The 14311-nt window shown below is 43.4% G+C and overlaps 1 protein-coding gene across 2 annotated transcripts in view; it reads left to right on the top strand.

The window, feature by feature from the left end:
* Positions 1-9228, top strand: part of C6H10orf90 (chromosome 6 C10orf90 homolog) — a 95066-nt gene extending 85838 nt beyond the window's left edge. For both annotated transcript variants that reach the window (XM_058841874.1, XM_058841873.1), the window contains exons 7-9: positions 6897-6960; positions 8019-8118; positions 8286-9228. In XM_058841874.1, the coding sequence (XP_058697857.1) occupies positions 6897-6960; positions 8019-8118; positions 8286-8324 (203 nt within the window). In that variant the 3' untranslated portion in view covers positions 8325-9228. The remainder of the gene's footprint in view (positions 1-6896; positions 6961-8018; positions 8119-8285) is intronic.
* Positions 9229-14311: the final 5083 nt, after the last annotated feature.

Genomic DNA, 14311 nt, shown 5'->3' with positions numbered 1-14311 from the left:
TGTCAGAAATCCCAGAGCTGGGGAAGAGCTCTGCTCTGCCCAGCCCTGCTAAATCAAGGCATCCAAACTCTGTAATTCCCTAATTGAAGCTGATTAGGTTGTGGCAAACAGCCTCAACCCCCAGTGAGGGAAACCCTTCTCTCCCTCACAGCCCATACAGCATCTCTGTAAATGTTACCTAAGCTCAAGATGTTAAACAAATTGCTTTTCTTTTTCTTTTCTTTTTTCTTTTTTTTTTAAATTTCCATATGGATGTTAATTAATTCAGTTGACTAAAGAACAAAGATTTATTTGATGGATTGGCATTCCTCTTTACATCTTGGTTTTAAATCTGTGGCTGCTTGAAGATAACATTATTCTCCTGAAAAGCAAATTAATCAAAAAGATTAAACAAACTAACAAAGACACCTGGAGGATGCAGGAAAGGGAATATTTGATGTCCTCAAACACAAACAGGTTTTTGGCTCCCTGGGGAATGAGGGTGGGTGCAGGAGAGGTGGGTGCAGCCCCATTTCAGGGCTCTTGAGATTGTTGGAGAATTCCAATTTCTAGTGGTCTGTCCTACATCAGAGACCTACTGAGATTTTCTAGAGAGAGCTAAATAAACATAAGGAAACACGGCACAAAGACAGCACCCTAGAATTCTGTCTTAAAGACTCAATAGAATTAATTCACCATTTCCATTATCCAAGTTAATTTCCCTGGAATCAGATCTCTCAGGGCTGTGTGAGGACCCTGTGAGCTCTGCCAGCAGCAGACCAGAGTTTGTTATCTACCTTAGAGGAAGTGGCAAAAATCTCCCACTTCTGTCTGATCATCTTTGAAAATCCCCCAAACCACTCTGCAAATAATTTATGAAACAAAACATGAAAGGCTAAACCCATTTCTCTTAAATTTACAATGAAATTTTAATCTTTATGCTTGTTTAATGAGTAATAAAATCATAATATTGAAATATAATCATTAATTATTGAAGTTAACGACTATTTCCATCTTTTAGTGGTTGGTCATTAAAGGTAAATTTGTCTAGAGAGAATCTTTGGTTTCTGTAACTCATCTGCCTTCGTGTAGCCACGTGTGGTTTTCTGTTTGTGAGACCTTAATGTTTTTATAACAATAGAAGTGTCACATGTCTGTTATTGAAGCAGAACTGGAGTTAATCCTGGAAATCCAAGATCCCTGGATGCAGCACAGCCCTGGAGGCTGCACTACAGAGGGCTCTGTTACATTGCTGAGCATTTTCAACTTGCTCTGAGTCCTGGCAATTGGGATTTTAGCATTTGTCCTGGTGGATGCTGTTGTGCAGCAGGATTGGTGTCATCAGTGAGACCCAGAGTGGGGAATTTGATTTTTCCTAGAAGGGCTCACCCATCCAGGGCCACTGGATGTCTCTGTGCTTCTGATGTCTCTGCTGATGACAGATCCATTGCTGATGGATCCATTTATAGGGAATCTCCCAGCAGATCTCTTAGTGGAGAAGGAATCCTGCATCCCCAGAAAGCTTTGGCCCAGGCAAAGTCTTCATGGAATGGTTTGGGTGGGAAAAGATCTTAAAAATAATTTCATTCCCCCCCTGCCATGGACAGGGACACCTTCCCCTATCCCAGGCTGCTCCAAGTCCCATCCAGCCTGGCCTTGGGCACTTGCAGGGATGCAGGAGCAGCCACAGCTGCTCTGTTTTCTTAAGAAATCTCTGCCAAATGCAGAGATTCCCTCCCACAGCTTTCCTGGTTTGGGGAATCAGGCTGCTCCTTCACAGCAACACCCCCTGGAACAGCACTGGGAATTGGAGGGTAAAATGATGACCTGGAAACGTGCTTAAGCATTCAGGCTTGCACTGATGGCACCTCTGGGCTCCAGGCTGTGATCTTGCGGTTGTTTCTTGATCATTTCCTTCCTTTCCTGGATTTTTTGTTTCTCTTTCCTTATGTCTTACAATTTGTGGAGGTGAAGCTCTTTACGGCTCTGAGGTTCCCAGGGCTCATTGCCAGCGCACCCTCCCACGTTTTCCAGAGGTCTTTTTCCCAGGAGCAGGTTGGTTGATGGGTTTAATTTCCCCTGACCCTGCTGGAGTGACCCCAAGGATGGATTAGAGCCCAGCTGAGGCGGGCAGCAGGAGCAGGTCGTGCAGCACACTTAGCTCAAGCACTGACTGTGACAGCAATTATCCAATTTTCCACCTCCAGAGCAAATTCCCTGCCCAGTTCCCCTTGTGCCTGCACAGGAGGGTGGCCCAGGATGGGGAGAGGTGTGTGCCTGCTTTTATTCAGATGGAAATGGAGCCTAAACTGCAGCCCAAGGTGTTCTGAGGAGTTTGCTGCACTCATCTCTCTCTGAAATAAGTTTGGTACTTGTGCTTCTCTCTGGTCTTGGAGCTTTTATTCCAAAAAAATAATTTACAAAAGACCTGCAGAGATTTTTCTCTCTCCCAGAGAGATTATTCTATCAGCCTAAAACATCTTTATTGATAACATGAAATTATTGACTAGCAGGGTTTCCCCGTGTTTTGACAGTGTTGCTACAACTTCAGTTTCTTGTAAGAGAAAGAAATAATTGACATTCAACATCATTTCCATATAAATACCAACATCTGTGCAGTTCCCATTTACCTTCCCATCCTCAAAACCCCGAGTTGTTTACCAGTTTTTAATTGTCCTTCATGAGCGGGGTTTCGCGAAACGCTGGAAGTAATCTGAGGAAAATGAAAATGTTTATCCTGCACGAGATTTTATCGTCACGAGAGCTCTTTTTGAAGGCACAGAACCTGCAACTCTCAGGCAGCCTTTGTGCTGGGTAATGGGCACTGCTAAATTTTGAGAGTGCTAATTAGTCCAAGATAGACAACTCTGCTGTTGACTGTGTCGAACAAATTAGAGATCCCACTGTGACGAGCTGAATAGAAACAATGTTCAAATAACTGCATTTAAATCTCCAAAACCGTAATGTAATTACTGCAGTGACAGGACTACCAGCTGTTTATGGGCCTTTAAATCTGCATAATGAACAGCCCTGTGATCTTGGTGTGCACAGGCGTTTTGGGAGGTTTAACGCAATTTCGCAGGCGCGTTTGGGGTTTTTTCCCCCTTTCCCTGTCCTTTGAGGGGGTGGTTGTTCCTTGGAATTTGCCATAGAAGTTGAAGGTTCAACCTTCAGCCTCACCCTGGAGCCTGCAGAGTTCCTCTGGATTTGCATCCAAACCCATTGATCTTTAGCAATATCTTGGAAATAATTTCTGTCCCCTCAGTCGCGCTTCTGAACCTTCCCCAAAAGTTCTTTTGGAGCTGCAGGAGCCTGGAGGGTGAGGATTGATGTTTCTTTGGGTTTTCCTGGGGTGGGATTCTCCAGCAGCCCTGTGCCACAGAGATTTTATCTGGACTGAGGGAGGAGAAGGTGGCAATCAGAGAATTTGCAAACATCCTACAGCCTCTCAGGTGGATTCTTGTGTTCTTCACATTGGAGCTTTATTTGGGTCATTTCCCAGCTCCCTTTTCCCCATTCAAACTTTTAATAATGCCACTCGTTCTTTTGGCCTTTTTGGCTGGCAGCTCTGACTCTAAGCTGCAGTCAGGTAATGGAATTGGGAAGAGAAATTAACTGTTTTGAAGCTATTATTAAACTAATATTAATTCTGCCACACCTTCTTCAAAAGCTGCTATTTTTGGGGGGGAAAGATTTCTCTAATGATATTATAAAGATTTGGGAAGGCCAGGTGAGATGCTAACTTTTTTGTTTTTCTGAATAAAATCCATGAATATTTAAATATCATTTGGATAAAGAGGACTGAAATCTCCAGGAACATCCCCAAAATTATTCTAATATGAAAATGTTTTCATAAACCTCTCGACTTTACAGCTTTTTAGAGATATTAGTAACGGTTTCCATAAAGACTGAAATATTGAGGAGGGTCAGAAGTCTCAGTAATAGGAGGAGAGACAAGAAGAGCTGGAAAACCTGGGAACCACCCTCCTGTGCAAGGTTTGGGCAGCACCCCTGGGTGTAGGCACTGCTTTATAAACCCTGGATGAATTCCCAGGAAAATCCCATGGGCACATTGAGCTCAACAGCACCTCCACATCTATCTTAAATTCAAGGGAAATTTATTTTTTAGGGGACTGTTGATTAAAAAAAACCCAGTGTTTAAAAAAGTTTTCTGCATCCTAAGATTTCTCTGGTCAAAGTGAAATTTTTTAAGTTAAAAAGCAGTTAAATTATAGATCCACCACCAGCAGTGCTTTGCTTTTCACACCTCCTCAAAGGCACATTTTAGCTCCTACCAAACTTTGAGAATTCACATTCATGTTAGAAGAAAGTGCATCTATATTGTGTGTATTTTGATAAATTTGGCCTCTGTTTTTCTCTTTTAAGTGCTCCAGTGATTTAGGGGTAAATAGGAAGTCAGGGATTGGTTCCAACACAATCATTTTATCTGTTCTCTGTCTAAATATTTACTGACTTCCCAAGCAGGAGAGTTACTCATCCTCTTGGAGGTGCAGTTTAGCATTAATTAAAATATATTACAGGGACAACCCATTTACATCCATTTACAGCTTGCTTTAGTGGAGACGTGAGACCACTTGTAAATGCCAGAAACTCAGGAGGTTCACCAGGTGTGAATAAAACACCAAGGAGGTGATTCAGTCCTCTCTGTCTAAAGCTTTATTTAACTGTGGTGCATCCCTGGCAGTGCTGAAATCTGAAATCCCTGCTTTTTCCCTCACAGCACTTGTCTCCAAAAGTCATCCAAGGCTATGAAATCTGATAAGGAGCTTTGATAAGGGACAGCTAAAACTCAATTTAGAAGCCTACCAGCTTGGGGAGTTGTCCACCTCACGGCCTATTTGATCTTTGTTTGGTTGGAAAGAGCTTTAATTCAGGACTCCACCATGAGCTCAGCAGGTTATTTCAGCTCTGAGTGTTTGCTGCTCTTCCCCTTTGAAATGTGCTTTTTTCTCAGCTTCTAGGATTAACAATTATTTAAATGCTCACATGACTTCTATATTCTCATTTCTACCATTTTTTTTTTTATTTATTTATTTCTCATTTAACTTTCGAATCCTAATCCTACAATCCATCAAGGATTAACCTTAATGTTTGCATGTGATTTTTTATCTCATAAAGAGCAAGCTGGGAGATGCTGCAGGAATGTTTGGCCATGAGAATTAACCTCGTGGCTCCACAAAGGGCATTTTTACAACTGAGGTGGATTTATTATTTTCTTGGAGGATTTTCCCCAGAGTCTCTTTTGAATCCATCCCTTCAAAGCCCTGCACTGCCACATTTCTTGTTCCAGAGCAGTGATGGGTCTCCCTTCTGTGCCAGCAGGAGAGGATTATCCTGGAGCAGCAGCACCTGCACAGCTCCCAGCCTCTGTGGTGCTTCCCAAAAATTGAAAATAGAGCCCACCCTGACTTAGGGACTTGCAGGAAAAATACATTTTATCAGTTTATCATGCAGAATAGGGAATAGGAAGTGGGTCTGCAAATCCTGGATGGGTTTTTCCTCTTCTGGTGGCTACACAGTGTTAATGTGTCATCATGTCCCAGCCCTGGAGGAGTGCAGAGCCAGGTTGGACGGGGCTTGGAGCGAGCTGGGATAGTGGAAAGTGTCCCTGGGTCACAGAAAATCTGCCCCCTGCACTTTCAGAGTTATTTGGACAGCAGTAGCAGCCAAGTGTTTGTTCCTTTTAAGTGAATCAACATGTAAATGAGCGCTAGAACACTAATAAATAAAAGACAAATGATGTTCTCCTAGCAAATGGAGCATGTGGCTTGTGTGTACTGAAGATTTAACAAGGATGATTAAGTGTAGACAACTGCTGAGTGTGGGAAAGTCAGTCCTGAGGCAGAGGAGGCTTCAGAGCCTCTCTCCTCTCCCAGTTTGTGCTTTGGAAACTGCTCCAGTTGAGAACTGGAAGCGCTGCAGAGCTCCCTTTGATTTTTGATTGGAATGATAGAACATCTCTGCTATGAGTAAAGGCTGAGGGAAGTGGGATTGTTCAGCCTGGAAAAGGCTCCAGGGAGAGCTCAGAGCCCTTTCCAGAGCCCAAAGGGGCTCCAGGAGAGCTGGAGAGGGACTGGGGACAAGGGATGGAGGGACAGGACACAGGGAATGGCTTTAAGCTGACAGTGGATGGGTTTAGATGGGATTTTGGGCAGGAATTGTTCCTGGCAGGGTGGGCAGGCCCTGGCACAGGTGCCCAGAGCAGCTGGGGCTGCCCCTGGATCCCTGGCAGTGCCCAAGGCCAGGCTGGACATTGGGGCTGGAGCAGCTGGGACAGGGGAAGGTGTCCCTGCCATGGCTGGGGGGCACTGGGGGGGATTTAAGGTCCCTTCCAACGAAACCATTCTGTAATTCCATTAATTTTACACAGAGCTACAACAGTAATCTCATTTATTTCCTGGCTTCCCACCTTGTACAAACACTCTCCCTTCCCACTCAGGACCCGTTTTTGCAAGGAAGTGCTAAAATTTCCTATTCCTGAGAACCACCAGCTGCTCAGATCAGAAATGATTTTCCTGTATCCAGGGAAATGCTGATTGGAATTATCACAGATCTCTTCATACTTGATCAGGAAGTAGTAATGTGATTTTCCTCCTTCTAAAGCTCAGGTAATTACCCACAGCCCTGCAAAACAGGTGTAAATTGAATCAGAAATGGCTGTACCAGGGGAGGTTCCTGACACTCTGAGGAGGCAGCCAGGGTGTAACTGCCTGCAGGAACCTGTGAGGAAGATTTGGAGAAATTTGGAGAGATTTGGAGATTTGGAGATTTGGATCTGGCCTCAAGCCTTTAAAACTTTAACCAGAAATGGCAAATTGTGGCTGCATGGAACAAGACATTCAAGATTTCAGTAGGAGCAGATCCCTCCAACACTAACTTTATTTTCTCTCTGCCAGATAACCTTTTCAAACCAAAGGAGAGAATCATTCCCGAGAAGGAGATGCACATGAGATCTAAAAGGTACAAATTCCTCTGGTTTAGAGTTTGTCCAGGCATTTTTTTCCTCTGTATCAGCTCAGATTTGGGCAGCCCTGCCCTCTCAGCACCCTTTTCCAGGAGGTTCAGACATGGGGCACCCATGGCATGAAAACCAAATCCTCAGCAGGCCCCTCATGTTGAACACCCAAAAATGGAAGCAGTGAGGTCACTTTGGATTTGTTTCCCCCCCTGATTATGGCACAGAGGATGGAAATGACAGCAAATGATGAGGAATGTGGTGTCTGATCTTTAACTGCTGCACTTCATGCAAGGGAAGCTGCAAAAGCCACCGTAAGGAATTCATCCCTGTTTTCAGACACGTCCCATTCCTCTTCTCCAAAATACAATCCCCAGCCAAAACAAGCTGCTTCAAGAACTTAGAATTGCAAAATATTATGAGGAGAACCCAAAACTAAACAGGCTTTGTGCTCATGGAGAAGCAGGACTGTCCAGCTTTCTCTTCCAAATCCTGGGAATTTTATCACTGATTTTAATAGGGAAAAAAAAAAAATCACCTTTTAATGGCTGCACCTGTTATTTTTAGAATTAAAAGATTGTGTTGTCCTTGTTAAAAAGTAATAACAGTGAAAAAATGTAAACAGTTTGCAGACTTACAATGATGTTTTTCTTATATTTTAGAAAATTATTTGAAAATGATTGCTTGATATTAATTGTGTGGCATAAATTTTAAAAAAAGTGTACAGCCAGATCCTGGTTTGAATTTTGTTTGTCAGAAATGGAAATCAACTGCATGGATTTGCAATGGAAAGAACCTGCTGCATTGAAATCACCTGTTACCATCTCTTTCTTTACTTTTTTTATTCCAAAATCAGAATTTTCAACAAGATTTGAAACCAGCCAGATTTCACATCAAACCATGATTGTTTATAATTTATCATTCCCGTGCCATAAATCAAATTCAAGTACTAAGAGATGCCCATTACATGTATTGCATGGAAGGCAAACATTCCCTACAGGAAAAATTAATTATTTGTGAGCCCCAGGGATGACATGAACTCTGCTTTCTGAATTCCTGACAGGATTTATGACAATTTACCTGAGGTTAAAAAGAAACAAGAAGAGAAACAGAAGCGGATCATCATCCAGAGTAACAGGCTGCGTGTGGAGATGTTTAAAAAGGTGAGGATTTTCTGTTCTTTCTGGAGAAAATGGGGACAATAAATAAGTGAATTTGAAGTCTGGGGTGCCAAATCCACCTCACCTCCTGCATCACTAAAGGTTTCTATCACCTCATGGATTTTAACAGTATTTTAAAGCACTTTTGCATTATTTTTTTTTTCCTGTAGCAATTACTGGACCAGCTCCTTCACAGAAACACGGAGTGACAAAGGAGCCTCTTTCCCATCATCCTAATTGGATCTTGAGTGCTTTTGACTGCTAGATAAGCCATAAAATTAACTGTTATCTCAATTACCTGGAGGTATTGTTCTTATCTTTGGCTCTTTGTATAAAGAAAGATCATTTATGTTTCAATTGAAATTTTAAGGCAACTTTCAAATAATCAAAAACAACCTAAAAGGGAGCACAGCTGTTCCAGGGCATCACCTTTTGGGCAGTTTACCCAGAGGAAATAATTTTAAGAATTTTGAATGCAAATACTGAATGACAGGGATATTATTTATCTTAATCTTTTTTTAAAAAGTACACTTCTCTGTAGCAATAGCCCAGTGTTTATAAGATGTGGAAAACTTATTTCTCTGAAGTATTTTATTAATTGATTTCCTGTGAGTTAAATCCTTGAAGAAAACTGTTATTTGTTATGTTTAGGAACCAGTTGAAAAAGCATTACCACATCATCAGAGCAACAGCAGTTTCACATTAATATTTAACATTCCAAAGGGGACCAATATTTCAGCTTTCTGAAGAACTCCAATCCTGTTCATAGAGTGAAACTACCTAGCAAGTTCTCCCACTAAAAAACAATATTTAAATATTTGTTTATAACACTTTTTTCACATTTTTTTTCATTGTCATATACGTTTTACTCCACTTCTGTGAGCACGAAGCGTTTCTAGAAATGGCAGATGAAGGAGTGGTGCCAAGAAGGATGTTTGCATCAAAACTTGCAGAACTCAAACCAGCTGTCATGTTTCCTCCAAAAAAATATTTAAATCTTTATTTGTACATGTTGGAAGTAAAAACAAGCAGCTCACAGAGCAATGGAGTTTATTTATGGAATAAAGTATGAGGATAATATTGATCCAACCGCTGTGTTTTGATTTGGGGCTGTTAAATATAACACAATTATTGAAACTGCCTGAGAAGTCGTGCCTTTGTACCCACAAATCCCAGGGGAAGAAAATACTGCCCCTAAAAATCACTGCAAGTGTTAAATTTTGCTGCACAAAGTTTGAGTAGGGGTTTGAATGAGGCTGGAATTTGGCCTTTGATAGTTCTGCTTTGTTTTCCTAATCCAGCCTGAGATGTAAGGTCAGGATTTTTTGGAAGAGGGATGTTTGTGAGCCACTGGGATAACCTCCAGCTGGGTGACCTGTGCTGGACACAGGGACCTGGGGGTATTTTGTGCTCTGTTTCTGTTGGATTATTTTGCCTTATTGTGTTTCAGCTCCCCAGTTAACGTAGGAATAATGACAGCAATTTTTGCTCGCAGAGAAGACAGAGATCTGTTGAACAAATATATTGCATTCCAGATAGATATCCCAAAAACTCATCAATAGTTTAAAGCAATTGGAGAGGATGTGGAAGGTAAGGCAGTGAGGAAGGGCCTGACAACGTTTTTCCCTGAAAAACATCTTTTTAACCAAGGAAGTCATTCTGTGCTGGAAACCAAAGCCAAGGCTGGACCACAGATGACTCCAAGCAGAACTCAGAAAAGGGACACCAAGAAGGATTCTCCTTCAAGCTTTCATCCAGTTCGAGCTCACTAGACCAGAGACATTTCCTATAGAAACAGTGCCCAGATTCTCCTTTATTTCAGTAGAAACTGGACATTTCTCCCCCTGGACTCCTCACTCTCTTATTTTTTTGACTTCAGGAAGATGCAGCTTTGGTTCATCAAGTCTATACCTTCAGGTGTGTTATTTCCTGCACATCTGGGTATAGAGGAATATTATTTACATTTCACCCTGCTTTAGTGTCTGCCCTTAGGCCTGCCTGGAGTCTCACCCTAAAGCCACAGCAAGATATTTTTGGCATGGAGAGAAAACATTTGGAGTTTGGTATCCAGGGAGGACACAGCAAAATAATCAGTTCCAGGTCAGGGGTGTCCCCTGGGCTGGGGCTGACACCAGAAGGGAGCCCCAAAACTTTCCCCACTTCTTCTCTGGCAAAGAGGAAGAGACAGGATCTTCCTCTTGGGAATGAGAGTGTTTTCCATGGAAATCAGGCATTTATCCTGCAGGATACCCAGGAATTCAAAGGAGATGAATTACAGCCACAGTGTGCCCCTATTCCATGCCCATATGTAAATGTGTGTAAATAAATAAGTGTATTTGACTTGCTTCCCACTGTGTGGCTGGGAATATCAAGCAGAGGAGCTGATCCTCCTTGGAAATCATGGCATCCAGGTGATCCCTGTGAGGGTGAGCATTTCCTGGGAAGAACAGCACAAGCTTCAGGTGGGATTTTACCCTTTGGCACCATCATGGATGTGCTGACCAGGGAAAGAAACCTTGACTGATTTCCTCTCCCTCCTTGAGGGCAGGGTACAACATTCACCTGCTGCATCCTCACCTCCCCTGGCTCAGGAGCAGCTCCTCTAGCTCACAGCATGAAGCCAAGTGCATCAATCAAAAAAAGAAAATCCTCCAGGTTTGTCAAAGGGTTTTTTCCAAATGTTTTTATTTTCTCTACAGATGATTTTTAAAGCCTGCAGGACAAATCTGTGGCAGTCTGAGGTGGAATTTCTTTTGTACAAATAAGCTAGTGAGGAAAATGGATGATGCAAATCACTGTCTGGGAATGTTTAACATGGTAGAAAACCTGTGCTTCAGAAAACCAAAAATTATCTCTGTTGCAAACCTAATTTCTCTTTCCAGGCTTGAGAAAAATAGTTATCTGGTAATGTATCCAGCAAACAATTCTGATATTCATTTGAGCTCTACAATCCAATCATTGTGATGGAAAATGGACTGTGCAGGAAATTGTCACTTCAGGAAAACAGAAGCCTCCCAGGAATAGCCCTGGACTAGCAGACATCAGCTTCAGGAAGTTCAGAGTTAGGGAAAAAGAGGTGGGATCTCCCTTTGGACTTGCAGGCTCTTCAAAGAGCCCATTTACCAGCAGATAACAGGAAAATTGGAGGTCACCCACCCTTGTCAAGCTGGAATTTTCCTTCTTTTTGGAGAAATTTGCAGATTGAGTTCAAGTTCTCTGGGTGTTGGTGCTGTGCCTTTGGGAAGGACACATCAGGATTTAGAACCATGTTGGTTTGGGGGAGATTTGGGGTGGTTTGGGGGAGATTTGGGGTGGTCTGGGGGCATTCAGGCATGCAGCCTGTGTGGAGCTGTCAGCACATTGCCTTGGCATTGTCCTTCCCAAACACAGAACCTCCCCACAGGGCTGGAATTCTGCATGAGTGGAAATGGAGCCCACAAGGGGAACGCACGGCGTTGGAGGTGTGCGAGACAGAAAAAACCTCCTTGAGGGCTGGAACTCACTGTAACCTGAAGGACTGAGGGTTCCAGTGTTGTGGGGATTTATTTAAACCCAAATATTTTCCTGTGTATGTGTATGCAAGTCATTAGTTACATCTTGGAGTTTACTCAGCTGCTCAGATAGATGAGGAGAATGTCTGGGTAAGACTTTCGAGGGGTTTTATTGTTGGATATCTGGGACTGGTCACGTTAATGTTTTCTGGGAGAGAGCTGATTTACAAGGAAAACAACACACAAAAGCAGGGATAAAGTTCCTGGCAGCCCTCTCCAGAGGAAACCATTCCTTGAGCCAGCCCTTGCAGTGAGAGCTCCACGGCTGGAAATAGAGCTTGCCTCATCTGCAGGGGTGTTTGCCCCTCTGACTGCAGGGACAGAAGTGCCTGTGTGCTTTGAGGGGTGGGAGATTTTCTCCCCAGGAGCACTGAGCAGCCCCTTGTCCCTGCTGGAGCCCAGCAGGATGCAGGGATGCCCCACAGGGTCACGTTTCTCCAGGCACTGGGACTCCAGCCTGTGTAGTTCCTTACTGGTTTGGGATGTGGCTGGATCCTGTGGGATCCCCCTGTCCTGGCCACAGGTCAGCACCAGGAAATGGGGGCTGGGGAAGTCAACATTCCCCATCTGCAGCCCCATGAATAAAAGGGCATTTATTTCAACTGAAATGCAAATGTACCTGAGCCTAAAACCGGATCAGAATGAAAGAAGCTACAGAAAATACATCAAATTTACTATTGGCAGAGGAGCTCAGTGCATGAATGGAAATATTTATTAAGGGTTGGTTTAAATATGTGTCTATTTATACCAAAATCACAAAAATCCTGATCAGAGAGAGGAGCCTGTCCTGCTCAGAGTGGTGCCACTCTGCCCGTGGAGAATGAGGAGCCAGTGCTGGGTTCTGGAAGGGGAATTTGTCTCCCAGCTGGAGGTATTTTGGCAGGTTGTGCTTTTATCTCTCTCAATTTGAGTTTAGCTGTGATAGAACTGTTGGAATAAGCTTGTCATGTGTATTAGGAAGGAATTGTTCCCTGGCAGGGTGGGGAGGAGCTGGGATGGAATTCCCAGAGCAGCTGGGGCTGCCCCTGGATCCCTGGCAGTGCCCAAGGCCAGGCTGGACATTGGGGCTGGAGCAGCTGGGACAGGGGAAGATGTCCCTGCCCATGACAAGGGTGGCACTGGATTGGATTTGAGGTCCCTCCCAACCCAAACCATTCCATGGTTCTGCACAAAACCTCATTTTTATGTTGAGAATACAAAGCATCCTCTCTTTTTTTTAGGTCAGGAATTTTACTTTTCCGAGTTCTCCTTGGCTCCATTCCAAAGCTGTGGGAGGTAAAATTACTTCATACTCATTTTAGATGACCCACAGAATAAGATAATGAGGTGTATCATCTCCCTACCAGCTGCAGAGTGATTAAAAAGTAAAAATTATAAAAAAAAAACAAACCAGAAGAAACTGCACCAATTTTCTCATGGTACACAGAGTTACATAAAATGATATAAAATAGGAGAAGTGCAACAAACTGTTGGAGGATGGTGTTGCATAGATAGGAATATGTAAAACAGCTCTTAATTGCAGAGATTTGCTGGATATATTAAAAAAATTTGTCACAGGATGTATTTTTAGACTTCATGTTTAAAATACTTTTATTTTCTGCAGTATCTTACCATGACTAGACTTCAGTTAATATATAATTACAGGGTAAAAACACCTAGCACAGAGATGCTGCTTCGTGGTTCTGGAGTTATTTCAAATCTGGCTTGAGAAATTGGTATAAAGTAGCAACAAATTTTTTGGAAAGCACTTTGTCTTCAACTTCTTGCTTGGGCCATCTGCTGTTTCACCATCTAATGGGTTTCTGCAGCTGTGCTTGACTGGGGACACATCCATTTCTATTTCATGTTTCTGTGGTTTTCCAGAACTTTTTTGTGCCCTAAAGTGAGCACTTTGTATCTGTGATGTGGGGAAAATTAATAAAAATCCTGACCAAGGGGTGGTCAGGGGAATAGTGTCCAGTCTGAATGTGGGCTAATTTTGTGATTGCCTGAAAATGGTGTCTGGAAGGAAGGTCCCTCAGCAGTCATTTAATTTATTGTGATATATAACAGTGGCCAGGGAGTCAAACAAAAACCATATTGAGGACACAAGTCTGGTTTTGTAACTGGGTTGTCCTCTGAAATAGTGTCACTGAGGAAGGAGGCTGGGAGATGTGGTGGAGACAGATTTTGCCATGATTTGGGGGAGAAATGATGAGAAAAGAGCAATGTTCTGGTTAAACCCCAGGTTGGCCACACATGCAGCTGGCTTTGAACAATCCTGGAGTCACAGAGTGGGGTGGGGTGGGGTGGAAGGACCTGAAATTCATCCAATCCCACCCCAGCCATGGCAGGGACACCTGTCCCAGCTGCTCCAAACCCTGTCAAACCTGGCCCTGGGCACTGCCAGGGATCCAGGGGCAGCCCCAGCTGCTCTGGGAATTCCATCCCAACCACTGCCCACTCTGCCAGGGAACAATTCCTTCCCAATATCCCATCCAGCCCTGCCCTCTGGCACTGGGAGCCATTCCCTGTGTCCTGTCCCTCCATCCCTTGTCCCCAGTCCCTCTCCAGCTCTCCTGGAGCCCCTTCAGGCTCTGGTTTTAAGTTGTCCCTGGATCCTCCTCTCCTCCAGGTGAACAATCCCAGCTCTCCCAGCCAGAGCA

Source organism: Poecile atricapillus, chromosome 6 (assembly GCF_030490865.1).
Source record: "Poecile atricapillus isolate bPoeAtr1 chromosome 6, bPoeAtr1.hap1, whole genome shotgun sequence".
Taxonomy (NCBI): domain Eukaryota; kingdom Metazoa; phylum Chordata; class Aves; order Passeriformes; family Paridae; genus Poecile; species Poecile atricapillus.
Note: the sequence above shows the minus strand (reverse complement) of the source record. Positions and strands in the feature narration are given on the sequence as shown.